We start from the raw sequence: 26,583 nt of genomic DNA, 5'->3' as shown, positions 1-26,583 counted from the left end.
CAGTATTACAGATGTGGCCTCAAAAGGGCAGAGTAGAGGGACATAAGAGCTGGACATGATCTTCGATCTGAACCTGTGCTACCATTCATTCATCAGCTCTCCCGGTTGCCAACATCCAGACACAGCCCTTAAAAATGTATTGCTTAACACTTTATAATGTCTTGGCACGTCTCCGCAAAAAAAAAATCAATTAGTAGCTTTTAAAAGATGTTTGCATTTTCCTACAAGTCAGGCAGGTGCGATTGTCAAAAAACAAGCAATGGTAGTCATGTACAGTGTTTTATTGCTGTTACTAATATATTAATCATAGCGAATTAAAATATTTAATGTGTAATAACGTTGTCAAAATAAAAAGACAGCGGGTGGGGTTTTATTAAGGCAAATGCAGTACCTCAGGTAAGTCCCTTTAAACAGGACACTGCTCACTGTTGGGAGCCCTTGACTCACTGCAAAAACCAAAAGTAGCTCAAGTGGCAGACATCTCTGCAAGTGAAACTAAGAAGTCACTTCTCTTTTGAACATGGATTCAAACTATAAGCAAGTCAAAAAATCCAGGCAAAGCTGTAAATCAGGTTCTGATCTTGTATCAGAGCCACAATTCAATACTTCAGCCTGTGCAACTTATATTACAATGTGGATCATTCTCTTCTAATGGCAAAAGAAGCATGTTTTGTTGCTGTTTAAAAAGTTTTTCAAATTCTTATGGGTTCATTTGTGGTCTTGAACCTGTGAAGGATAATAGGTTGGGAGAGCATCATTGCAGATAGACAGCTCCTCAGTTCCAAGCTTCAAGTCAGCGTGGATTGGGTTAGATTCACCTTTCAGCGCTGTGCAGTTTCGCAGCTGCAGTTCTTTAGTGAAGCAGAATTCAATCTGACCAATTGTTTGTGCTTTTTCACCCTAGAAACACAAGGGATGAGATCAGCTTGATGGGGAGAAGAAAACAAATCAATTCTTCATATACATTGTCTTATCTATAGAATGCAGAAGGGCTTATTTGCATATTTGCCACTTGAAAAGTATGAAGGAGATGGCTACCAGAGACATCCACTCTGAACAGCTTATAGTGCATACTTGTCTTTAAAGAATAAGCAGACAAGGAAACACATTTCAACAGCATAATACAGTAACAATCTGAGGAATCTGCCTGACTAGTAAGTTTCACTATGAAATGCTGTGATACAGATTATCTTTACCAAATTCACACAGTACATAGAAATCATTCACCTTAATGATGAGCTCTGTCTGAACTCTGACATTACTGAAGATGTCCTAGTTTGAGTCAGGATTAAGCCAATTTTCTTTTTACTGGTACTTTTTGTTTTGGTGAGCTCTCTTTTAACTAGCAGAAAGTTTTCCAGCTAGTGGACTGGTAACGCTGGAATGTTGATATTACCACTGAGAGGTCAAGGACACTTTGCTCTGTGGCCTTAGATGCTAAAGGAGCAGAAGAGTCATGTTTGCAACCATACCGTAGGGAAGACTGGACTAGACAGACAGCAAAATTGATCGAAGTATTCCACTCCATTTATCTGCATAAGCTTGGTGTAAGGTCAGGGATCACGGAAGTCAAGACCCTTCCTGCTTTTTCTTACTCCCTTCTTTTCCATCCATGGCCGGTGTCTAGGGAGGACTCTGTCTATCCATCACCACTGATCCCTGGGCTTGTGCATTCCTGACCCTTGTAACTCTCCTCTCAGCTCCTCTCTGCTCTGCCGCTCTCTCTGGCAGCTCTGGGACATTTTGGGACTGTTCATGGCTGGGGAGAGTGCCATGGGAGTTGGTGGGGATGAGGGGAAGGATAGGGGTTTTGCACATTCCTGCATATACTTGTATGTATTTGTACATATTTTATTTTATCATTAGTATTGAATTAAAACTGTCTATTTTAGTTTTCAACCCGGAAAGTTTCTCCCCTTTATTCTCTCTCCTCTTTCCCTACCTGGATGGGAGTGGGAGGGGACTGAGAGCATTGTTGTCGTTGGCTTAATTGCTGATTCTGAGTCAAACCATGACAGAAAGGTGTATGTGACCTGAAAAATCACCTTTCACCAACTCTTGCGGAGCAGGATGGGAATTACGGTAGGTAAAAATCTCCAAAAAGGAGAAAAAAAAAATTGGTTTTATAATAGCAGTTACTGAAAAAGTACAGAAGCAAGCTGTCAGAAGTAGCAGAAATGTCAATTTTGGACTACAGGACAGACTAGGAAGAGAAATATTGGTCATAAACAAGGCAGGCAGGCATGGAAACCTTTAATGTGTGGAAGAATATTTACAAAAATCTCAAAAATGCTCAGGTGTGACAAAGTGCACGTAAAGAAAATTGGTTTTTAAACCACTATGCAGGACAAAAACATATGTACAAGACAAAAGTAATTGCAGTGGTGTTTTTTTGTTGTTGGTTTGTTCTGGGGGTTTTGTTTTGGCTGTGTTTTTCTTTTTTTGTTTGCGTTTGGGGTTTTTGTTGTTGGTTGGTTTTTGGTTTGTTTTTTAAAGAAACCTAAGAACACAGCAAGTGTGTAACACCTTTTAAACATCAAAGTACCTCCATAATGCATTTCAGGCATTGACAAGGCTGGAACTCTGAAAAGGGCTATCTTTAAATAGCTGGAGTGTACTTTTTTTTCCTTTCTATTACCCATTAGCTTCAGCTGTTGAGCACAGGAGATTGAAGCTGCAAATTACTTTCTCATAATTTGAGCAGTATCCCAATTGTACTAAAAGAAGAACTATAGTGAACAGGACAGAGATAGAAACTGGGATTTATGTTAGGTCTGTATGTCTTCAACATCAAGAGGTGGGTGAGTGTGCAACCTTTTTTGCTTAAAATAATGTAAAAATGCATTTTAAAAATAAGTGTAACCTAGAATTCTTTTTCACATGAAACAACATCTGAGTATAAAAACCTTAGAGCACTACTAAAGCAAATAAGCTGACAATATACAAGCTATTAAACACCAACAGCAACTGTACCTTGGCAAGTTTTCATTACATTGTTGCCTATGTATGGGTAATAACTCTGTCATGGTTTGTAGTAAACCACTTTTATCAAGCTGAGATAATAAGGAACCACTTGTAAGAGGAAAATCTGTCTTGTGGCTTTGTTTCTTTGCTTTCTTTTTTAATAAAAGCAGAATAGCCTAACTGAAAAAGGAAAGAAACAGCTATGCAGCCTGCTCATATAATTGTTCCAAACATTGTTTTGTTCCCTCAAAGACATTAATGGTTTAGACATGATGACCTGTATTTTACGCTCTAACACAAGGTCTCTGTGTACCACATCCTCTACTGCATCATGATTCACAGTACAATCACTGGTAAGGAAAAGAAGAAAGAAATGGAAAACGTAGGCGTTGGCTCAAAATGAAAGATGACAGTCATCCTGAACCACAGTGAAGCTCAGAATACCTTTGTGTACTTCTTTAGGCAGGGGGTTTTGAGAACAACCTGAGACAAGTCTCTGAGCTGCTTTATTTTTTAAGGATTCAGTCCACTGAGTAACTTCTTCATGCAGAACACAAGCCGTGCCCAGTGAACGGAAGACTGCTGTTGACAGGCAGTACCCTTGTCCAGGCCAACAGTCACTGGTTCTACTCATCTCACTCTTGTTGGTTCTAGTAATTTCCTGTATGGCAATTAAGCTTTAGCAGGGCGAATGGAAACTACACAGGTATAGCAATACTTCTGGAGTGGTGGTTACAGCATTCATGCAAGAGATGAAGGTTCAAACCTTTTAAGACAAAGACACCTTTAAAACCCAGTGCTCCCACTTGCTAGGCAAGTATATTAACAGCAGTTATTAGGTAAGGAATGGACACTTCATCCACAAACAATATTTCTGCATTAAGAAAAGGCTGTGGCAAGAGCAACATAAGCTGAACTCGGTAGTTCCAGTATGTAAGCAATGTCTTTATGAACTCAACTTCAAGAATCATGCAACATCTAATCTGCGAAGAGCTATATATGCAAGGAACACTCTGACTTAAGTTTCACCATGCTGAAGATTTTGCACTCTGTTTTTGCTCTTGTTTTTTTGATGAAAGGTGCTATTTCACACAAAAAAAAGAAAAAAAAAAGGAAAAAAAGAGGTTGTTTTTTATTTGTTTGGGGTTCTGTTTGGTTTTCGGTTTGGGGAGCGTGTGTTTGTTTTGGGTTTTTACCTCTTCTGGTGGAAGACACTGGATCTTCGGCATTACACCATAAAATCTTGTAAGAGCTTCCTTTATGGCAGTCATCTGAAAAATTAAAAAGTGTATATAAATTAATAAGTCACTAGCAAATCTTCAAACAGCTCCCACACTAAGTTCAGATAAACTTTTAGTACAACCTTAAAGAACTATACCATTTTAAAAAGATCATTTATTCTCTAGGAATTAACTGACTCCTGCAGAAAAAAAAAAAAAAAAAGCACGTGCACATGATTTTGTTTTATAAAAGATTGCTTCTTACCTGGTAATATGAACTGCTTGGCTTTATTCCGGCTTTCAGGAGACAACTGAAAGAAAGATAAAACTTTTCCATGGTTCCTGTATGCAAACATGACTTCATAATCATTACATAAACAGCTGATCTGAGTGAGAACCTGGGAAGCATTACAGCCATGGGGAACAAGGGAAACTTGTCTTCCACTCTCTGCCAGGCCAAGAAAATTTTCCCCTTTTCTGAAAGGTCGGTGAGGGACCAGCCCTCAGGGCCTCTTGGGGGATGGGGGGCCAAACACTACTGTAAGCCCTCAAAGAAAACTTCGTTTCCATTCCAAAGGACTGCTTGATGCCTATGGAAATAACGGTGGAGAGGAGCAGAGGAGGTAGAGGTCCACTCCCCAGTCTGCTTGCTCAATCTCTGTATGTCTCAACCATGCTTACTCACTGTTGCAAAATGATTGTTTAAGCAAAACAGGCCTATAGAAGAAGGAACTGTGATGGTTGGCTTTGGGAGCTTCACTGATACCAACCCCCCTCTGTTGGCCAGACCAACACTGGATCCAGGTCTGGTGGCCTTCTCTTACCAATCTCTTTAACTTTTCTTATTCTCTCTCTTTTTCTTTTCCTTCCTAAAATCATTAAATAATGCAAGGCCTATGGCGATTTTTTCTCAGGTCATGCAGTGTATTGTGACTTTTATAATCAACGTATCGGCCTGAGCACATATAATAATTGGAGTACCAGTATTCCTTCTAAAGGTCTAATTAAAGCTAATGTTCAAATACAGAACTTGAATGTCATTTCACCTTAATCTGATCAAGGGATATCGGATGCTTGAGCATTTCCTCAGACTGTTACATTTTAATCACTCTCCCTGGAAGGGCCAGATCTGAGACTAAGACTGGATCCAGCTGCACCTAGGCTCCTCTGTGAGATGGAGTTTAGAAAGTAAGGGGGTCCAACCTGAATTTCCCTGGGTTGCCCAATCTGGCTCGTGACAAGGTCACTTCCCATCCAACACAGCAGGGTCAGGAAGAACCCTCTCCGCATGGGAGAGGACAGAGACAGACCTTGGAGGCTGCTCTGGGCACTCTCATGTTCTAACACAGGATGTGCTTGCTGGGGTGGGAGGTGAACAGCACAGTGGGAGAGGGACAAGGTCAGTGGATCTGGATCAACATTGTGGCAGAAACATTTCCTAATGAATGTGTTTTTGAAGAGGAAAAGTTGTTCACATAAGAGAAACAAGGTAACTCTCAAGAACCTCTAGCCTATATACATACCCCTTCCTTCAGATTCAGTCTTGAGGGAAGATGACACTTCCCAATCGACAAGACTCAAGACCCAATAGGTGCCAAGTCTCAATCCTTCCAAGGTCAGTTTCTGCATGGGGGAGATTTAACCCAGTTGACTAAAGGTCTAGCTGTTTATCAGTCATTGATACTGTATATAAGGAGACCAGTAACATAGATTATGTTCTGCCATTCTTACAGGAGCCTGCATAATGTCCTGCTTTAATAATTTCCTTTTTGGAAGAAGTAATTTAACCTCTAATACTACTTTTTCTCATTTAAATATAAATTAAGTACAAGGAGAATATTACCAGTCCTTTTTGGTAAAGATTAATTTAATTACCTTCTTTTTTACAAAGGAGAATATGCTCTGAGCAATTAATTTCAATATGTTTCAGTCTATACTCTTTTCCAGTCTTATATATGCTGATATAGAGCCACATAGATGGTCACTGTGCCATCTGTAAAATGTTTTAGTCTCAGCCTCACAGTTACCTAGACAATTGATTTATCAAACATTATTAAACTGAACACTACATATGACACGCTCTTAAGTACTGTGTCTAGAAAAATCTAATTAAATTTTACAAGCCACCTACAAAAATAGGAAGGGGTTGCTGGGAGAAAGACCTATTTCTTTTGCACATACGCAAAGTGATAGGATTTTGTTAGGAGATTGTTTTGACAAGACCCTGACAGAACACGAATGAGATTTTTTTTTTCAAGATACATTTCTAGATATGGAAGAACTTGTTTCCTTTCTCAGATACTGTTTTCTTACACAGAGAGACAACTCATGCTCAACAAATCAAATGAAACAGTCTCCCACCCATACCAAGCACTGATCAGGAAATGGCTCTGGTATTCCAGCATTCATGTGTAGCCAGGATGTGCAAATACCGTGCCTGGTCAAGCCTCAACATTCCATCAAGATTTTGTATCTAGAATAGACAGTTCTTTAGAACCATGAGGAGGAAATCAGCCCCTAGAACAAAGCGAGAGTGTCACATCAGGGTTGTTTGAAAGGACAGCAGAGAGCTGCCTGCAGTGACTAAACTCCGCCCTTCAGGACATCCTCTTTTGATTTTACCTCTCAGCCTTTTTCTCAGGATGTTCTGCACAATTTTGCCTGCAGCCTGTCCCTTCCTCTGAGCAGAGCAGTCTTTTCTAAAAACAAGTGTTCAGGCCTCAATATGACTCAGAAGTTTGTGGAGTGTTGTCACTTGATTTACAAGTTTACAGACACCAGAGCTTTTGATAGGGAGATATAGCCAATACAGCTTCTCAACATTAACTGGCTCACATTGTCTAAAATGATGCTGCAAAGAACACTGCTGGCTTACCAGTCTCTGAATTGACCAAAGACATACTTCTCAGAGCAGAAAACCCTTCCTCTAGTACTAAAAATAATTTATGCTCATACTCATTTCACCTCTGCCACCAGATTTTTAGACTTTCTTTAGGCTAGACTTGAAACCTTTATAAACTGTTTCAAATAAGGGGCAGATCACTGAGTTCATTTACGTACCTGTTTAGATCAACTTTCTTGTAGAGTTCTAAAGCTTTACCAAAGTATTTCTTCTGAGAATTAAGAATCTCAAGCGTGGCTGCACAGGTGCCATGTTTATCCCATTCATGTTTCCTACAGCAGGAAAACAAAATTAAAGTTTTGGAAAACATTATTTGATTATTTGTAGACCTATGTACTGCACAAGCTAGTCTATGTACTTAAATCAAAGATCTGAATGGCCACATGTGTGAAGTAGGACACTGCATTCAAAAAATACTGCACTTGAGATAAACAAAACCAAGTAAGATCACTCCCATCATTTCAATTACAGCAGCATCTATGTATTTTTTTAGTAGAATAATTCACCAAGAGATTCTGGACCTCTCAGGAGAGTAAGGAAGAAGTCCAAGAAATCCCTCATTATGGTTTTGTAATTATTTCAGACAAGGAGTCGTGTTAAAAATATATCAATGAGTTGGCATTAATGTTGGCAGCTGTGACAAAGTGACTTTTCAAACTAACATAATTAATACAAAGGAGATGATGGTCTAATGGTTTGGATATTATTACGGACCTGGCACATTCAGAATCAGTATTCTGTTTTCCTATAAATTATGTATATTAATTTATGCAAAAGGCATTTACAGTTCAGCCCTTCACCTGTTACCCACCAAAGAAATAACACTCTCCTCTCCTCTCACTTTTTAAAGGCTGGACATTGCATGATGAGGAGGCAAGACAGATACCGATGTGGAATAAACCATTACTTCATTCCAAAGGTAACTAAGAGAACTTCACACCACAAGAGTGTGACAAAACTTTGTAAAGCCGAAAGTGCTGTTTGAATGCTTCTTTAGATTAAGATAGTCTAAACAGTTTGGACATTTGTTTGGCTTTTTTTCAGTTGTCTCCTTTGAATCAGCTTGCTTTTCAAGTAATTAAATGAAGAAATTTATGATGCAAATAAGCATCATGCTTTTAACAGTACAAAGGTATTGTATACAGTGTATTACAAAGAGATGTTTGGAGGTGAGAATGGTAAGAATTTGCCTAGAAAATGAGTATTTCTAAACTTTGTATAAGTTATCACGGAGTCCTCCCTGTTAAATGTACTTTCAAAGCACTAAATTTTTTTCAGCACTGAAGAAACTAACCCTTATTTTGGGTGGAACAGTAAAACTGCGCAAGCTGCTAATAAAAGACTGTTGTCTCAATTTTTGCTTTGGCCTGTGGCCGTTTTTTCACAGGCCTGCTCTCAACTCTTGCTTCTATTCCACAATCAAGTCTTCTAATACCATGGAACAGAGTGCAAAAGAAAGCAATTCTTGCAATTTTATGGCAGACAAACTCAAACAGGAGAAAAACTGTGACAAAGATCAAAATACACTTCTATCAGTTCTGAAGTCTATTGAAAGACTAAACAGTAAAAAACCTCCAGTAAGATTTTGGGGCAAAGCAGATTATTTATTTATCTATCTATTTATTTAAGATGTTCATGACCCATTTGTATTAAATATGTATCAGTTCTGCAGATGTACACAGAAAGTTATCTAGTGACAAATTCCGGCCACTACCACTGCTTTCTCTGACCTTATGCCTTAAGTACCTCATGGAAATGCAGAGAAGCACAAGGACTACTATTATTCACTTGAAAGCTTTTGAACTGTCCATTCATATTAAAAACTTCAGATTTTTCTTAAGGAATAAAAACACTTTAAAAGAAGTTATGGTTGTACCTAGAGACATTTTATACAACTACTTCTGAACAGAGATTGAATAAAGCAACTGTGGCATCAAGAGAATTAAAGCAGAGGAGAAGATGCATTACTAGAAGATTTTCAATATACGTTCCCAAATTTAGCCTTGTAGAGTTCTCATGTTGGCTGTAACACTTGAATCGACTGTTTGTCAAGTGAATTGTTTACTGCCTGGAGGAGTTGATTTTACAAGGGCCAAAGAGCAGATTTCCTGACAAGGGATTTGAAATTACTTATGAGAAAAGAGATCACAGTTTTAAAGAAAACGGAAGCTTTTAGGGGCAAATTTAGGATGAGATATTGAGTAGTTAACTTGGATGAGAAGCAGACAATAGCCAAATTCAAAGGGCTACTGGAGAGTGGCAAGCTGGAGGCAAGGCTTAGCATGCAGGATAATAATTTTTCTTCAAAGAATATATCCATGCATGTGTGTAAAAACAATGTTAAAGCATTGTGCCTGTCTTTTGAAGGTTTTCAGTAGTACTTGTATTTAAGTGCACTGCTGTTCCCAGAAAGAAGGTATAAACACAGGCCCAAAGATCTGGTGTTGCTCAAGAAGCCTATTATTGATAACATGAAACTGGTGCTGAAGTGGTTTGATCCAGTTTGCACTGATCACAGGGGCCAAGGCAATGGGGCTGGGGGGGATCACAAGTGAAAACACACAGTTACTCATAGGAAGAGCCCATACATCAGCAGCTGCAGCAAGCCAAAAACACACCAGGCCAAAGTTTTCTCATCAGTATTGTGAGCTTCAGAATGAAGAGCTACTTTAGAATCACTAAAACTTTAAGATGAGACTCTTGCCATTGTTACTTTATTTTGCAGCACAGCCATGTGAAATAAAACAATGACACAGACACAGCTAATGCTGACTACTCAGTGAAGGCATATGAAATTTTACCTTCACCTCTTGAATTTAAATTCAAACTGAAGCAGTTCAGAAACGAAGAAGCTGCAGGTACCAGGGAGTAACATAAAATAACTTGTTTATACATAAAATGAATTACTATCTCAGTGTTATTCAGTGAGACGCATTATCCTTCACCTAGACCACAATAAGGAAAGGTAATTCTACTTGAGCCTCAGCTTATAGCTGAGTGCTATGTGCATACAGAACGTATCTGCCTGTATTCATGAAGGCCACCCATTCTTCTGTACCCATAAGCTAGCCAGTAGCACCAAGCACGTATGAAAGTGGTCATGAACTTTGCTGAATACTTTTCCTCCCTGTGAGACACAAATACTTTGGCAGACAAAACGCAATGTGGCTTACAGCACTAGACTGGGTTCCATTATATAACTTGTCTTTCACCATTTTCTCAATGGTGCTGCTACGAATAAATGTTACACCTGCATACTTCAAAGCTAAGTCCTACAAATGAATTCTTAGGGGGCTGCAGAAATGCAAGAGAATTAAATTAGTACAACTCAGTAGTGTGGAAATGAAGCTGAACCTCAAAGAGTTGTTGCTTCCTGTTATGTACAACATGTGCAAAGCACAGTCATGCAGATGTGACAAAGTCAGGAACATATCAGGTAGGTCTAAGGACTACAGAAACCACTAAGCTTGAAGCTTAGTGGTTGAAGCTTGAAGCTCTCTCTCTCTCACTAGGTTTCATTTCTCCAAAACCTCTGCACATTATTAAGGTAGGAACAAAGAAGGTCTGTAAAGCAAAGCTGCAAGCACTGCTGACAAAACATGCATACTGGGGACATCCAGGTGTCCTATAGGCTAAAAGTTGATTCCTTCTTCTGTATCATATACATATGCATATTCCCTGAAGAGAATTTTCGTGGTCTAGAAATCTTTATTTGGTCTGAAAATTATTAACAACTCTAAAAGGGATGGCTTCAATTATACATTCTGAGATATAAAGCAACCATAACTCTTTGTCATTTATTAAAGCATTCTATCCTGTCCAGTTCAAGCTCTTGGGTGGCAATTGTTGCAGTTCATAAGCTAAAAAGGTGAACAGAGATGTAAAATTATCTCTACAGAAGCACCTGCAGCTATTCTAAAGTCACCAGGAAGATTCCTTACTCCGCCTTTTAAGTCAGGACACGGAAGGTGCTAGATTTACTAAACATTTATCTTATTCTAATTCTAGGAATAGTTTAAGGTAGCATAAACTTGTACTACCACAGCAAGAAGTGGTCATGCTCTCCCCAGTATAGTCCAAGAACAGAGGAGTGCAGGGAGGAAAAAGTGAGACCACCACTTTTGACAGTTAGAATTTCGGGTTGCCATAAGACACTTGTGAAACCAGTTTAAGACTCTGAGGACAGGTGTCTTCTGTAGAGCACGGACAAGACTAAAAGAGATGCACATCCCCTTCTAAGCTTTTCCCTAGTGACAAAGGGAGGAAATGGTCATCCAATCTAAAGAAAAGTTTACAGGCACTTATACTTGAGATGGCTTTAAATGCTATTGCCTCTAGCTCTGTGCTCAGCTTCTTATCCGATGTCACACTTTAACTGGCGATCTGGAAGAACAAATTGCTTATCTGTACTTGGGCTGGTGCAGCTTGTGGTTCAGCAGATTAACTTGAATGGCAACTAATTTTAGTTTAAAATAATGCACTTGAATTAAAGCCTATGCAAACCCAAATTCCACCCATACCACTCTTCAGTCCAAGTGTCTGAGTATTCAGAACCAAAGTGACACATGGAAAAGCGGGAAAACAGTACTCTTGTCAAGGGAGATCAAAATATCCCTGTCCTTTCAGGTGAGCCAGGCAAGTCGATCTTTCAATAAATTCCCATCTCTGATTTTCGGTTGCTGGGAAAGTAATTAAAAATGGAGAATTCCGCACAGAAGTGGCTATGATGATCCAATGCATCCTACTGCTACACTTCCTCCTCTATGAGTGTCCTGGTCTGAGCCAGGATGAACAACTCTCAAGGTGAGCAATGCAGAAAAGCTAGCTAGGAAAAGAGGCCTGGAATTCTCTTGCAGCTAGCTGTGACATCCCAGGAGTGCTACTGCTACTGTCCTGGTTTGAGCCAGGATGAAGCCAATTTTCCTTTTACTGATTTTTTTTTTTCCTTCAGTAAACTTGTTTTTAACCAGCAGCAGAGTGTTCCAACTAAGACTGATAACAGTGAAATGTTTTTCTAACTGCTGGGTCTTCAAGGTCGTACCTTCGCTCTGCCGGCTCAGACACTATGGGGAGATCTATGACCTCCCTGTAGGAGGCTGAGTTAGACAGACAGCAAAAATGGCCAGAGATATTCCATTCCATTCCATATATCTACGTAAGCTCAGAGGAAGGTCAGAGATCACAGAAGACAACTTCCCTCCTTCTTCTTCTTCCATTCTCTTCCATCCATGGCCGGCATCCGGGGAGGACTCCGTCCATCCAGCACCGTCGACCCCCAGGCTCGAGCTCTCCTGACCCTCATCACTCTTCACTTCCTCCAGCAGCTCTGGAATTTTTCAGGACTGTTCACAGCTCAGGAGATGCTGTGGGAGTTGCTGGGGGTGGGGGGAGGCGAGAGGCTTTGGCACATATCTGAACATATCCGTATATAATTGTATATATTTTCTTTCATCATTAGTGTTTAATTAAAGCTGTGTAGTTTAGTTTTCAATCCAGTAAAGCTTCTCTCTTTTTCTCTCTCTCCTTCCCTACCTGGGTGGGAGGGGCAGGGGATCCAGAACATTGTTGTCGAACAGGAGTCAAATGTGACAGCTACACACATTTTACATGTCAACAGCAGCTGCTTATTCTCCCTGGGGGCAAAGGGAGAAAACACTGTCTCTCTCTCTCTCTCACTAGGTTTCATTTCTCCAAAACCTCTGCCATAGCCCTCTCTTCAACAGCTGTATTTTGCAGTCTAAGAAGTAAACAGATTTATTTTGTAAATGAGACTGACTAGACATGCTGCTTTCAGTGGCCTCCTGGACACTGCTTTTTATGCACAATATCTCACCTCAAAAATTACTAACTCAGATTTATTTTTTTTAACAAAACAATATCCAAAATACTTTTAAAGCCTTTTTGTACTCACCAGAACTGGGTGCGATTCTGAGATGAATGAAGCACATCAGGCCAGTATTGCCTCATGTCTGACATGAGGTCCTGAAAATATTACAATTATCAAATGCACCTACAGGGTTGAAAAGCTATTTTTTACACAATCTACATACATCAATGTATTTTCTAGAACTGAAGTCTCTTCTTTCAACATCCCCAACTGAAACATTTACGTGCAGAAAAGGTCTTTTCCCCCCAATATTCTGAAAGCGCTGTTTGTTGGAGGTAACAGGTAGGAACAACTATCTAAATATTTGAATGCACTAATACCAACACACTGCCTCAAAGTAAGATTTTTGTTTCAGTTGTCCCTGCAGAAGTTGTTCAGTCATGCAGCATTTCAAATTTCAAGCCTCCTATCGCCATTTACAACACATTTGAATAAAATACAGACTTTTTTTTTTAATTTAAAAAAATAATGAAAAAAGGACTAATGGCCTGGGAAAAGAAAAAATATACTCTGAACTGTTTTATTTTCTGTGTTTTGGCTCTGCAGTAGAAAATGGAAGAGAGAACATGGATGGACTGTAACCTCTTTTTCCTAGGTAATTTTTTGCCACTGCAGATCCACCGCCTATGTGTTCTCCAGATTTTTTTAAGGAGGATGTGGCTGAATGAGTCAAACTGCATGTCTACAAAATCAAGTAGGAATAGCTGCTAATGATCACAAGCATTGCAACTTCTAGTAGTACCAGAAGTACCTAATGAATTTGTGGAGTCCTTAAAAGAATATACAACCCAGTAAACATTTAGAGTAATATATTAAAGGCTATGGATTTTGCATAGTATGCACAAGAGAAATTTGCAGTCAGCTCTGCTTGGTATGATTGTTTTTGCTTTAAAGAAATACCTTAATCTCGGTGACATTGAAATGCCATGTCCTATTACACTCTTCAGTTTTGTCAGGCCTAGGGAAGCAAAATAAAAATGAAAAAAAAAAAAGTCTCTTAACTAACTGTAACTAACAGCATTCTGTTCTGTATAACTAGCCTGAATTTCATATATGCAAGATTATAGCTAGAGATTTTATTTAAAAATGCAAGTAAGCCATCAGCATTTACACTGTCTTAGAAGTACAAATTCAATACATGAATTATGAGCAAAACATCTTCCATGCAGAAATTCATTAATCCCTCTCACTCTGCATAGAAGACATACAGGAGGAGTTAATGGTATGGAAGGGTCTTGCACTAATGACACTGACCTCCTCAACTACTGCACCAAATGACAATTCTGCAAGTGTTACCAGGACACTCACTGGAGATCTAGACATAATGCCACTCACCTTTGCAGGACACATAGCTTAACAAACTCCTCTATTGAATTTTTCCCTGTATTTGTCAGGAAAATCTTTGAATTGCTGCATTGGCACCAATTCCAGTGAAACGATTCCTTTCAAGCAAATAAGTTTTTCCTGTACTTTTGCAATGTTTGTGCTGAATTAAGATACTTAAAGGCACATGCAATCATGAGACATTAACAAATTCTTTTTACTCAGGGAGCAAAATAAAAAAGATGGGAGACTATACTTTCTGTTTGAGAATATTACTGATTTTATAAGAAGCATAAATAAAATGCCCATGTGGCAAAAGCATTTCAGGAGCTTGGCGATTCATGAGATATAGAAGTGTTATTTCAGTTTTATATCAAACCTTAAGGCTTTTATTTCCAACAAAATTAAGACTTTTGTTCATGGAATAATAAAATCAGACAGTTTAAGCCTTCAAAAAAACCCACCAAACATCATGGTACAAAGCTGGATTTTTTCTTTCCAAGTGGAACTAAAACCACTATGAACATACCACAGTCCATGGATTGTCCAGTACTCTGGAGGGTCTTGACAATCATTAGTACTCATCTGTGGAAAATAAAAAGACAAAAATATTTGTTATATTTGTTCAAGGATATGGGTTTAGAGGAAAAAATAAAAGCTCATTCATTTGTGGTCCAAGGCTGTAGTCAGATATGAGAACTTTTGCTTGCTCAGATCAGGAACTGCAGAACTACAGGTATTTGAAGCTGTCACGGATCATGTGCCACCTAGCAGAAACCAACTGGCATTAAAGTTTTGAAGCAGATCAAGTGAGCATCAGGAGGCATCCTGAACAGGCAACATAAAAGAAGACAAAGGAGAGGTTGTGAGGTAACAGAAAGTGGCCTGATCCATGCTAAATGAATGGAGCTAAATCGACATTTATCATATTCCAGGTGGCATTAAATGAGCCATCAAAATAAAATGCAGTCAAAACTTTTTCTAATGCAGGAAAAATAGCCTACACATTAATTACTGTGTAGAGCAGAGTGCATATTCCTCAACAAAGGCAAAAAACCCCTCATTATCACACATCACAGAATACCATTACTGTATTTTCCCCGATTATTCTACTCAGTAATTACGGTTCTTTTTTGTAAACATTTTTTGACATTAAATAACAATCGCTTTAGAGTCTTTCCCCATAATAATAGCTTTTCTTTTTGGCTCTGAATCCTGTCTTAATTGTGCCACAATGCCTTTTATGTGATGCCAGAGCAAGAGCAGAGTGTAGAGAAGCAGCAGAGGCCTGTAATCTCACTAATTGCCTTCCACATGCCACATGCCAGTGGCAGCAAAATGCAAACTCTGCAAGACTTTCTTGTTTTCTGTCCACGTCCTTCTCCTCCCCTCTTGCCACCAATAATACAAGCAATTAAACCCAGGAACAGGTTTGTTTATTTTTTCCTGAAAGGGATATTTTCAACAAACACTGCAAACGTGTAAACAATATTGCTCCTGTCAAGAGACAAGCTTTGCAGAACTGAGAAGCACCAGCTATCCAGCCCAAAATACAGCAAATTAATAGCCAGCAGCTAATACATCATCCCCTGAAACACAAGCTGACAGCTAAACACCTTTCTCAACCAAGGGTGGTAACAAGAACAGTGCAATTGTACTCCTTATCCAGTCTGTAACCGCAGTTCTCAGACATGCTAAAGGAAAGCCCAGAGTATTTAAAATTCAGAATCAGTTCTCTGCTATCACAACACTAATCTTATTAGCAGTTTCTTCTCCACGTTTCATCAGGCTCTTGGTGTTACACAGTGTGCTGGAAGAACTGAGGTCAATGCAACCTACAATGCATTAGTTCACACTCTGCATGTTTTGGTCAGTTTCATTCATTCTCCTTTTTAATGCTAGCCATAGTATTTTTCCAATGTTCACTTTAAATCAGTATCACAAAATGAGCGGTCTGAGAAGTGCAAAAACACTTCTTATCAGACTTCCTGTTTATCACATACTAGTTGCTGAAGGATTAATTCAACCTCAGATAATTGTTGACGTGAAACAGAGTTACAAATGTGTATTTTCAAATAGGCACTGGACCCCAGGAAGCCTTATATATATAGATTAATTTGAAAAAGGAAAGTTGTTTTGTCCTGTTCTAAAGCAATGTGATAATCAAACCAAACCAAATTAGCCATACATGATTCATAGCACTGAGAAAAGTACCAGAGAGCCTTTACAGCACATTAGCCTCTTTGTAGCAGTAAGATATCAAACAAACAGCAGCTGCTAGAAGAAAGGCAGCTCCTTTCACCTCTGACATGCCGAAAAGTGAAAAATCATCAACCTGTCACAAAGGTGTTACCAGTAAAGCTGCCCAAATTACATATCTCTGGTATGACAGCTTGTATGCAGGAGTAATGCTACTGGATCACAAACAGATACCCCAAATTTAAATAAAAAGGAATCATCTGGGAAGAAAAATAATTAATCCTGCTCTCCCTTTCAATCAGTCTGATCACTCTGTTTAAATAAGCCATCAATTTAATTAAGATCAATTTTAAGTGCTATTTCATAATGAAATATGACAACTTCTATGAAAAGTCATTGCTTTTGAAACTGTGGAGTTCACCTCTTCAATTTCCGTCCACCAGATAGTCTGTAATTATTCCCCTTCTTTCTTCTCCCCATCCCCTGGGGAAAACCAAACGATGAATGAGCCAAATTTATACAGTTTCTAAAACAATTTCGGAGGAGACAAATAAAACAATTTTAATTCCTGCTGAACACCTCTCTTGCATGAGCTGACAAGCTAAAATCTTTCATGTGTTTATCTTTGAAAAAGATAAAGATTAAAAAAAACATCTAAATCAGACCTTATTCACGGAGAAGCTGGAGGCATAGATTAAGAATTATCTTAGAAGTTCCATGGGTATTAGGAAAAAACTTTCTTTTCTACCAAAATAGACTATGTCAGGAGCTGTGTCACTTCAACACATCTGGTTTAATAGTGTTTCTATTCTTCCTTCAAGTCTTTGCCATAAAATTATTACCAAAGCCTGAAATAAGGAAAACCTTTTATCTCTTATGAAAAAAACACAAAACAATCTGCTGCGTAACACTACATTCAAACTTGAACTCAGACCATTCTGTTCACCAGCCTATTCTGTTGTCCTTTCTTTGATTCTTTCATTTGATAAGCATATACGTGCAGTAAAAGGCAGATCACAGGAGGATTTGGCACCCATTCTTTTATCATCCTGCCCATTCTCAACAGTGGAGCATCTGAATAGCCCACAAACTTACATCTGATTTTCCTCATTTCAAAAGGAAATAGCTACAGAAGATCTCCTCTATTTGCAATCTTCTATACAATATTATACTTCTATACAAATCTATGCAAAAGCTGCAATAATATTTCTCTTTTTAAATTCTTGAATTAAAAATATTCATAACTCCATACAAAGGGAGGGGTCAAGTCCCTCTTCTTGTCCTTGCCTTACTCCTATTTCCACCTAACAGGATTCATATTAATTTGTGACCAGAAAATGTAAATGTAGCATGAATTAGCCACATTAAATTCAATACATTCCACCTCAGGCTCTGTTTATTAAGGGAACCTTAAATTCATAATCACTTGAGGTCTGTGAATTTAGCTTGGATATCTTTATTGATAAAGACATAGTCACTTTAGAGCAATTATATGGTACTGTAATTTCTAACCACAGGATGAAGAACATCTCTCTTCCTCCTTTGCCCTTTCAATGTAGCAGTCAGTATTTAAGTCCTAGGGTTATGACTGCTTCCATGACACTCAAAGCTCTATATAAACAGGTAATCTAGAAGACATTACGAAACACTCTCCAGTTTAATTGTGCTGATCACACTCAGTATTAAAAAGCACCTGCTAAACACATACAGTTTAAAGCACATGAAGAGTTGGAAAATGCATATTCTCAAACCTCTGGCATGCTGACCTGTGCTCGCTATATTTTTAAAAAGGCCTTTCAGACCTTCAAAAGCCTGGAGAAGTTTTTGAAAATAGATATGTAAAGCAGATAGGAATTAAGATTTAGGTCACCCACACGCATACACAAAACAACATAGTATTTAGCAAAGTAGTCTATAATAAGGTTCCTTTATATAGGAAGCATAAACTAGTTTGTTCTTGCACAAACTAGTGTATCAAAGGTTTTTTTAAAAAAGCATAGAATCAGTTTTGCAGTTTCCTTCAACCACCTATTTTGCCTTTCAACATCATGTGTTGAAGAAATATCATTTAAACTGAAGAATGACAATAAAAATGTTTCCTCCCTGAAATAACATAGCAATAATATATAAATACACTTAAGATATATAAGAATTTACATACTTTAAAAAAAAAACAAACAACAAAAAAACCAAAACAACAACAAAAGAACCCACATCTGAATTTGGAAACATCTCTTATTGTTAGCAAAAAGAAAGCTATTATGGGAGTACAGTTAAGACGCTTTTTCTTCATATCACTCAGTGATGTGAAACTGGGCAAAAAGGCACTTAATAATATTTTAATTCCAGCTTTTCTTCTCTCCTTTGGAATACTTCTGTCCACTTCATACTAAAGAGGATCATAAAAAAATCAGCAAAATGGAAGAAACTTTTCTGATGCTTAATTTCATCAGTTTTTAATTACTATTTAACTCTACGTTTATAAACATTACTTGTCAATTTAACAACAGTACTACCCTGAAAAAGTAGTAGCCAGCCATTAATATATAGTGGGGAAAACCGGCTGGTGGGGTTTTTTGGTTGGTTGGTTTGCTGGATTTTTTTGTTTCGGGTTTTTCTTACACTTTTAAAATTGTTTCCATCTCAAGTCACACATGAACAGGTTTGCACTGCCACCGACTCTTAAACACTCATGAAAATCAGACAAAAATTGCATAAAATCTACCCTTGTTACCACTCAAAAACAGGCAAATAAATGAACAAAAACCAACAGTGGCCACTCCTTGGTCTCAGATAGTTATGCACATCTGACTTTTGTTATTGATACTTTCCCTACACTTTTAACTAATGTAAAGTACATCTACTTTTCCTCCAAAATGTAGGTAGTATGTTACTTTTGCTGCTACTGCTGCTACTGTATTTCCAGGAATAGGAATGAGAAATTAAAAACCTAAAGCATAAAAAATAAGACATAATAACATAATAAGCAAACCTAAGTCTCCCAGAATTGGGACCTTTTTAGCTCTAGAGACATTTGCCCGAAACTGAAGCTTCTCTGTTATCCACACGATTCTTCGTCCTTGTGTCAGTAAATCTGATCACATCTTCCATTCTGAGGTACAGCATATTTTTAACTTATCTGTATGAGAAGAGGCTTTTGAGTATTTCAAGCATGAGAAAAATGTTCAACTTACCAGATGGCAGTAGTATGTATTTAATAGCAAAAGGGACATAAGTAGTACAACTATTAGCTGTGGTTTTGACAGATAGATATTGGAAGGTTGGATTAATTTTTGGTTCCTGCCCCTCAAATACAGAAATGCCCAGAGATACCTGCCATAACACCTTTATAGACTATTCATTATATCTGTAACGTATCACAATCCTGTCTTGTTTACTGGTACTCCGGAGACCAGAGGAAGCAGCAAAAGTTGCACCAAGATCAGTAAAAGCCTTTATAAAGATGAAAGGGCATAATCAAGATTATATACTTGATGGGCTTCTTTTACTCTGTTTTCAAACATTTATTGCCCAAGGCTAACTTTGTAAGGATAAAAGAGAACAAACACAAAAATCTCACCTTACATACAGTCACTGGCCAATGATGAGCAAGGTACAGCTTTTTCCAGGTATGAGGGTGGTTGTCACTGGAGAAAGACAGACAAATCTGTTTTCCCTTGAGCATTTTCAGAAGAGCAACAGTTCAGCCAGCAGCACAATGCTTGCTGGTATAAGGCATTGATTTTAGAGCTCGCTGTTGTTTACAGCTTCTAGTGCAATATTTGAGAACTACAAACCCAACAAGACCAAACTAACAAATCACATAGAACCAATATATTTAGAAACTTGCTAATACCCCCCTATTGTTAGACAAATTCCACTGCTTGCAACCTATCTGCATATGTTTTCCATTTATTAAATAGTGAAGAAACATGTTGTTCTGTTTTATATATAGGAGAGTGCTTACTGGCAAGTTTTTACAACAGCAGTTTAAAAAAAAATAATCTTTGTTTAGGATGTTAAGAATCTTCTAATTCTTCTTGATGGGTATATTAGCTGAAAACAAAGTATACAATGTTCTTGGAACTGTAACTACTCTTCTAAAAAAGAAAGACTACAAACAATCAAAAGCAATGTAGTTGACACTGCAGAAGATGTAATTTGATCCTGCAAGTGCTCCAGCCTTTTTGATAAATATATAAATAAATCAGAACAAAAAATAAAATAAAAAACATAAATCTCAAAAAATTCTTACTTTATAATGTTATAGACATTTAATTAAAACACTACATTTAAAAAATGCTTACTATAAATTAAGTAATTTGTAAACATTTAACAAATAACCAAACTGTGACACAGTCTTAAGGTTACCTAAGGAAGAACTAAAGAAGGAGTATCCCATATTCTGCAAAAGCACTTGTTTCAAAACCTCTTAGAATAAAGAGATCTGTAACTCACAGAGGCATCTGTACTATCTAATGCTGAGGTAGGGCGGGGGGGGCAGGGGAAGCTTAAAAAATTTTACACAAAAATTGTTGGAAGCCTGTATCATGTCTTTATCACTCCTACAGAGGCATTTTCCAACAGTCTGGAGCAGACCTATTCTGGATAAACTAGAAATAGACAAAAAACCTATTGCTTCAGACACTGCAACAGGTATATTTAGCTATTAAGCAGCCACACAAAGTGATTAAATAGAACAGCAAGTGGGAAAATCAATAAAAACAGAACTGTAAATTATTCAAACAGACAGAACAATGCAATAATGTCAAAATAAATTGTTACTCTCTAGAAACTAACAGCCACATGTCCTTCATTAGTGATTGCCAGAGGTTATATAAAAATGTATGAGAAAGCTAATTCTTCTTAACCTGAGTAAGCAGGGATACTCTCATATCACATCATTTTTCAGTTTTTTTCTTCTAATTTTGCTATTTTGCAATGGCCACATTTTCTCTTAAGCATTCACACGTATGTGTGTTTTTAAAATAACATAGCAAAATAGCTCTGGAACAAATCAGGCATAGCCACAGTAAAAATTAATAACACTTCTAACTGGTCTCTACTATTGCTGTGGAAATCCAAATTGAAGAATTTCCCAATATTGTGGAGCAGTTAGTTTCCTCACTTTAAAAAATCCTTCCTTAGAAAAATACCATATTTAAATGTGAAAATAGTGGCTGAACTGCAACGACAATCATGCCAAAACAAGTTATCCTAGAACATACTTTCTGGCTAAACATTGTCAGAAACATTTTGTTATTAAACAGAGCTAGTTATAGAAACTTAAGCTCAGAAATGGAATCCAAGGAAAGCAATTTTCAGTATTTATTCATCTTCTGGGATATTTCACCTTATTTTTGACCCAAGTTATTCTGGCCTGTGCAGCCCAGCAGTGTGCCTCTAGGGCTGCCTCTGACTCCAAGATGGCCAAGCCAGAGCCCACATTCTAGGCATTCCAGAATTCTCAACATAATGTCTAAGCTACAACCAGCTGCAATGTAGCCATACAGTTCAGCACTGAACTGAGCACCCTTAACCGTGCCCTTGCCAAAAAAAAAAAAAACCAAAGAAAGGAGAAAAGTTTGATTCCCAATATAATGCAACAGGCATTTCACTTTAGTGAGCTTTCTCACTACAGAAGGGTGTGATTTGGGTTGTGGGCTCCCCCATGGCCCATTGGTATTTAAACTCAGATTTTCCCAAGTGCAACAACCACCAAAAGGCTGCACGGCAGTGAAACAACCCTAGTTGGGATGCTGTAGGAGAACTGAGAAAATAGCAACAACAACAACAACAAAAAGTACACATTGTAACAGTAGGTACAATTCACACCATAGGGGATTACAGGGTTTTTTTGTTGCAGGTTTCAAAATTATTTGTGCTTTTTGTCATTACTACATCACAAGCCCAAATGATTCATTTAAAACAAGACTGCAAAGCTCTTTAAGTGCAATGTAATTTAAGTTTCCCCTTTATTTCATGCTGACACAGTAAGTGTAAAGCTTCTCTTAGGCATGACCTCCATCGCCCTGATAATGGAGAAGCCTCATTTCACCAGTTACTAAGGGAAGAATAGCACATGAAAACCAGCATATAGTAAGAAAATATACATTCATTAGAAGTTAAACTATTCTGCTCTGCACTTCAGAAAGAACTTTCAGAGATAAGCATAACTTACCTTTGGGTGAATTTATGTGGAGTACACCAACAACAAAGTATCATGGAAAAGCAACCCAAAATCCAATAGTGCAACTTCGCAGGCTTCATTTTGTTAATCAAATAGCTGTAAAAAGGTTTGAAAAGAAAACTGTTACATAACCAGTGCACTGAATTGCAAGTGTTAAAGCGTAGAAAAAGACGGCTATCTCAGAAACAGCAGGTATTATCAACTCGAGATTACATTTACAACCATGGGTAAAATTATCTCAAACTTGAGCCCAATTGCCCAGCTTGTATGCTAAGTTTCATAAATTAATGGCATCAAGAATGAGATCACAGTTTTCCTTTTTTTTCTTTTTTTTTCCCTGCCTTTACTTGCACTCAGTCCCAATAGAGCCACTTTCCAATAGAGATACATAAACCTTCCAGGCAACCATACTTTATGTAATGTAAGACTCTACAGCTCAAATGCCCAAAGTGATTTGTTAAACAAACTTCGGACTTAACATTGAATATTCATGTTGGATTGACCAAGGCTGGTATTAGAAACTGGATGTGCAGTACATGTCCAAGTATTAAACTATCTTGAAATGCCAGTTGACGACTTAAACTGATGTTAAAAAAATTGCTGCTAAAAGCAGATTAGTTTCTGTTCTTGTTACAAACCTAAGACAGCCTCTACAAAACCATGCATAATCTGCCTACTACCTCCTGAACCCTGGAAATCAAGGAAAAAAAAACAACAAAACAAACAAAACCAAACCAAAAAATCTTAACTTTCACCAACAGGAGGACTTTCATTCGATGCAGGTCAAAAAGTCCCAGCTTCCACCTGTATCCACCTGTCATTTCACAGTTTTTCTAATGCTACCTCTTAAACGCAAGAAATATATGTACTTGCATGTATTTACATGCAATTATTAATGCCTCACCAAACCTAATTTTCAACTTTCTCATTTTGAGAAGCCTATAAAAAGCACTACAAGACATTGCATGTAACCAACATGTCCCTCCTAAGATCGCTCACTGCACAACTCATTGCCGTTTTCTATGAGGGTTTATAAATTAATCCTTTCTTGTAACAGTCAAATAAAGCCAGTTTTGACACCAGTAGAGATACTACTGATTTAGCCATAAAGGGTAACTTTAAGAAATTCACTGTAATTCTGACCCACAGCTCATCATAAACAAGGGTTCATTTTCCCACCATTACCCCATATCTCCGGACCGAGCCTGCAGCCCCCCCAGCAGCACTACCCCGCAGTTCTGCAAATACCAGGGCAGAGCTGATGGACACAGGAGGCACCTTCCAGCCTCCAAAACATCTTGAGATTTCAGAACCAGGGAGGGGTTTGGGCAACTTCTGTAACAGCTCACCAGCAAGATTTATTACATGGTTTTGCTAAATTGTGAAGAAACTACAGCCTTTAAGCGATTCATCTATTTTATATGTGAAGATCTCTTTAATTCATAATGCTCGTATTATCAAGGTAAACAGCATGGCCTAATAGAAGATATTACTACATAAATCTTAGTTGGCAACTGTTCATTTTCTGGTCTAGTTTCTTAAAAAGGGCCTGAAGGATTTTCAATCACAAGGGTAAAGGAGCACAAAAAATCGCAAGTAATTTGCAGTGTTCTACTTGTACAGAAAAACAATCAGTAAAACAGAACTAATATTTCTCAAAAGCTAGCGAAAGCAAGATGTACATCTTGTGTTAAAGAAACTCATTTATGCTCAGAATGTAGACAAAAATTGCAAATAAGTAATTAACTGTTGGGTATACAATTTCCCTGAGAGCTCAGCATTTAGAGTGATCTCAAGACTCATGACTTGAACAGTAGGAACTAATTATGTGATATTCAATCTTACAGGCCTGTTTATTATTTCACCCACTGTTTTTCTCAACCAATAACCAACTAAGCAAGACTTTATTTTTCTGCATTATAAACTACCTAACCAAGATAAGACATCGAGAGATGTCAGTCTTCAGGGAAGATTCTGCCCTATGTATAAAAAGCCTATTTCAGAGAGCAGAAAGTACCACTTAAAAGACAGTATCACACACCATCACCAAAAAAAGCTAAACTGTACAAGGGTCTGGAAATAAAACCTTAAGGAAGTATATTATGGAAGAAAAATAAGCCAGCAAACATTATGACAATGCTTTTGAAAACTCATAGGAACTAAGATGGCAGGCACAAAGAAACATTTTTTCCAGTGACTAAGTTACAAAAAAGCATAAAGGCCGTTATCGTCTTTTCCATTGATCAAATAATGTCTAGAAACAGAGGGGGGCTTAAAAAAACGCTGCTATTGGAGCAGTGGGATGAACCATGCAGAAAAGTGTTGGCAACAATGGTCAGAGATGACCAGTGCAGCTAGTCTGGCATCTAAAAGCACAAAAATTGAACATGTAAGGCTTTGGTGCCATCTCAAACAAGGCAGCACACACTAGTCACGAGTTAAACAGCCAAGTTACAAAACTGTGCACCAGAAGCATTAATTTAATTTATAAAAACGCTCTTAGCTCCTGCAACTTTTACCTCCACAGCCCTGCTCCCAGCTAACCATTTGTTCCAAGCCTGAGTGCTAACTGCACAAAGCACCTTAAAGATTTTCAGATGCAATACTCAAGTACACTGACACAGCGGTATCAGCAGAACTTTCTCACTGCTTCCGCCGCCAAAGTTCAATTCAAAGCAGAGCTTGCACAGCAGTGGTTTTAGGACCTGCCTGGCAGAAGCTTGGTGCTGTGCTCCAGGCTGTGCTTCCACTGACTTCCTGAGGAAGTCTTGAGCAAGGTGGCACCCGGCTTTCCTCACACACAAACTAACACACTGCACTACATTAAGCACAGTTGTAAAATTTAACTTCCTGACACCATAAAGGGCTTGATCCAGACAAACAATCGCCACATTTTATTAAAATGTTTACAAATCGCAAAGAATAAAACAGAGCAGAGAACCCACAGCGGGATGCCTGCAAGTGACAGAAGACAAAGCTGATGACAAGTATACAAAGAAAAAACTATAAACGGAGTTTTTCCAACTTTGGGAAATGCTGTAATTTCTTCGCCTGACTTTCGATTTGTTTCACGGGGAATTAAAAGCATAAGAAATGAAACCTGATACGATTTGAGTCTTTACCAATCCTGCAAATCGCACCTAACTTCCTGCAAGTCAGTAACCTCACTGGAGGCAACAGGAAAAAAACTCTAACAGGAACACCTCGGGCAGGCCGAACGCCACCTGCCCCCTCGCAGCGCGGTCACACACGGGTCGGGAGGTGGGACGAGAGCGCAGCATGGAAGCCGGAGCAGAGAGGCTTCCAAACCTGACCTCCTCTGCCTCGGACCCAAGACCTCACCTCAGCCCGCTGCTGCCTCGCCCTGTCTGGGACCCGCCGGCCCAGTTTTCCTTCCGCCCGCTCCTCCGGCCCTGCCCAGCAGCAGCTCCCCCGCAGACTGGGCCTCTCCCCAGGCTCGGGCGCAGCACCGCGCACGGACGCGCTCCCGGCAACGCCGACCTCGCAAGACCCCGCCCCGCGGGAGCCTGGGCACAGGAGGGAGGGAGAGAGAGAAGGAAGGAAGGGCGTGACCCAGGCGCTGCCCCGCGGGACCGGGCTGCCTTCCGCAGACCATCTGCTGAGCCGCATGAGGCCGCCCCCACCTCCAGCCGCTGCCCGGCAGAGCCCACGGCCTGTCCGGAGCCTTCCGCCGCCTCGGTCCCCTGTCCCGCGGGCTCGGGGTCGATGGCGCTCCTTGGCTTCCCCGCAGCCGCTGCCAGGCGCCACCGGAGCCGGGCATCCTGGGTGCAGGCCCGTGTGCGCGACAGCACGGCAGGAGTGCCGGGTGGCTGCGGAGGAAAGCGTTTAGATGTACGGTTTTGCTCATCCTAAATTATCGGTTGGTTATTCTTTAGCA

At 38.9% G+C, this 26,583-nt stretch overlaps 1 protein-coding gene across 2 annotated transcripts; it reads right to left on the bottom strand.

The window, feature by feature from the left end:
* Positions 1-266: 266 nt before the first annotated feature.
* RNASET2 (ribonuclease T2) lies at positions 267-26,583 on the bottom strand. 2 transcript variants are annotated; one of them, XM_051615280.1, is made up of 10 exons: positions 26,028-26,180; positions 22,677-22,781; positions 20,076-20,142; positions 14,826-14,881; positions 13,874-13,931; positions 12,998-13,068; positions 7,245-7,358; positions 4,450-4,495; positions 4,161-4,235; positions 267-900 (listed from the first exon to the last, which is right to left on the bottom strand). In XM_051615280.1, exons 2-10 carry the CDS (start codon positions 22,763-22,765, stop codon positions 709-711), a joined length of 768 nt encoding a protein of 255 aa, XP_051471240.1. In that variant the 5' UTR covers positions 22,766-22,781; positions 26,028-26,180; the 3' UTR covers positions 267-708. The 2 variants fall into 2 exon arrangements, 1 of the variants encoding a protein (XP_051471240.1); XR_007889086.1 differs by lacking the exons at positions 267-900; positions 26,028-26,180 and adding exons at positions 5,708-5,807; positions 26,330-26,583 and having other exon boundaries at positions 4,192-4,235.

Source organism: Apus apus, chromosome 3 (assembly GCF_020740795.1).
Source record: "Apus apus isolate bApuApu2 chromosome 3, bApuApu2.pri.cur, whole genome shotgun sequence".
NCBI classification, from domain to species: domain Eukaryota; kingdom Metazoa; phylum Chordata; class Aves; order Apodiformes; family Apodidae; genus Apus; species Apus apus.
Note: the sequence above shows the minus strand (reverse complement) of the source record. Positions and strands in the feature narration are given on the sequence as shown.

Excerpts from the sequence above, each read along its gene's own strand:
- RNASET2 (XM_051615280.1), bottom strand. The coding sequence starts at position 22,765 with ATGAAGCCTGCGAAGTTGCACTATTGGATTTTGGGTTGCTTTTCCATG. Across the intron at positions 13,932-14,825 it reads TGGACAATCCATGGACTGTG|GCCTGACAAAACTGAAGAGT; the intron begins GTATGTTCATAG and ends TTGCTTCCCTAG. Across the intron at positions 13,069-13,873 it reads TCAATGTCACCGAGATTAAG|GACCTCATGTCAGACATGAG; the intron begins GTATTTCTTTAA and ends TAATATTTTCAG.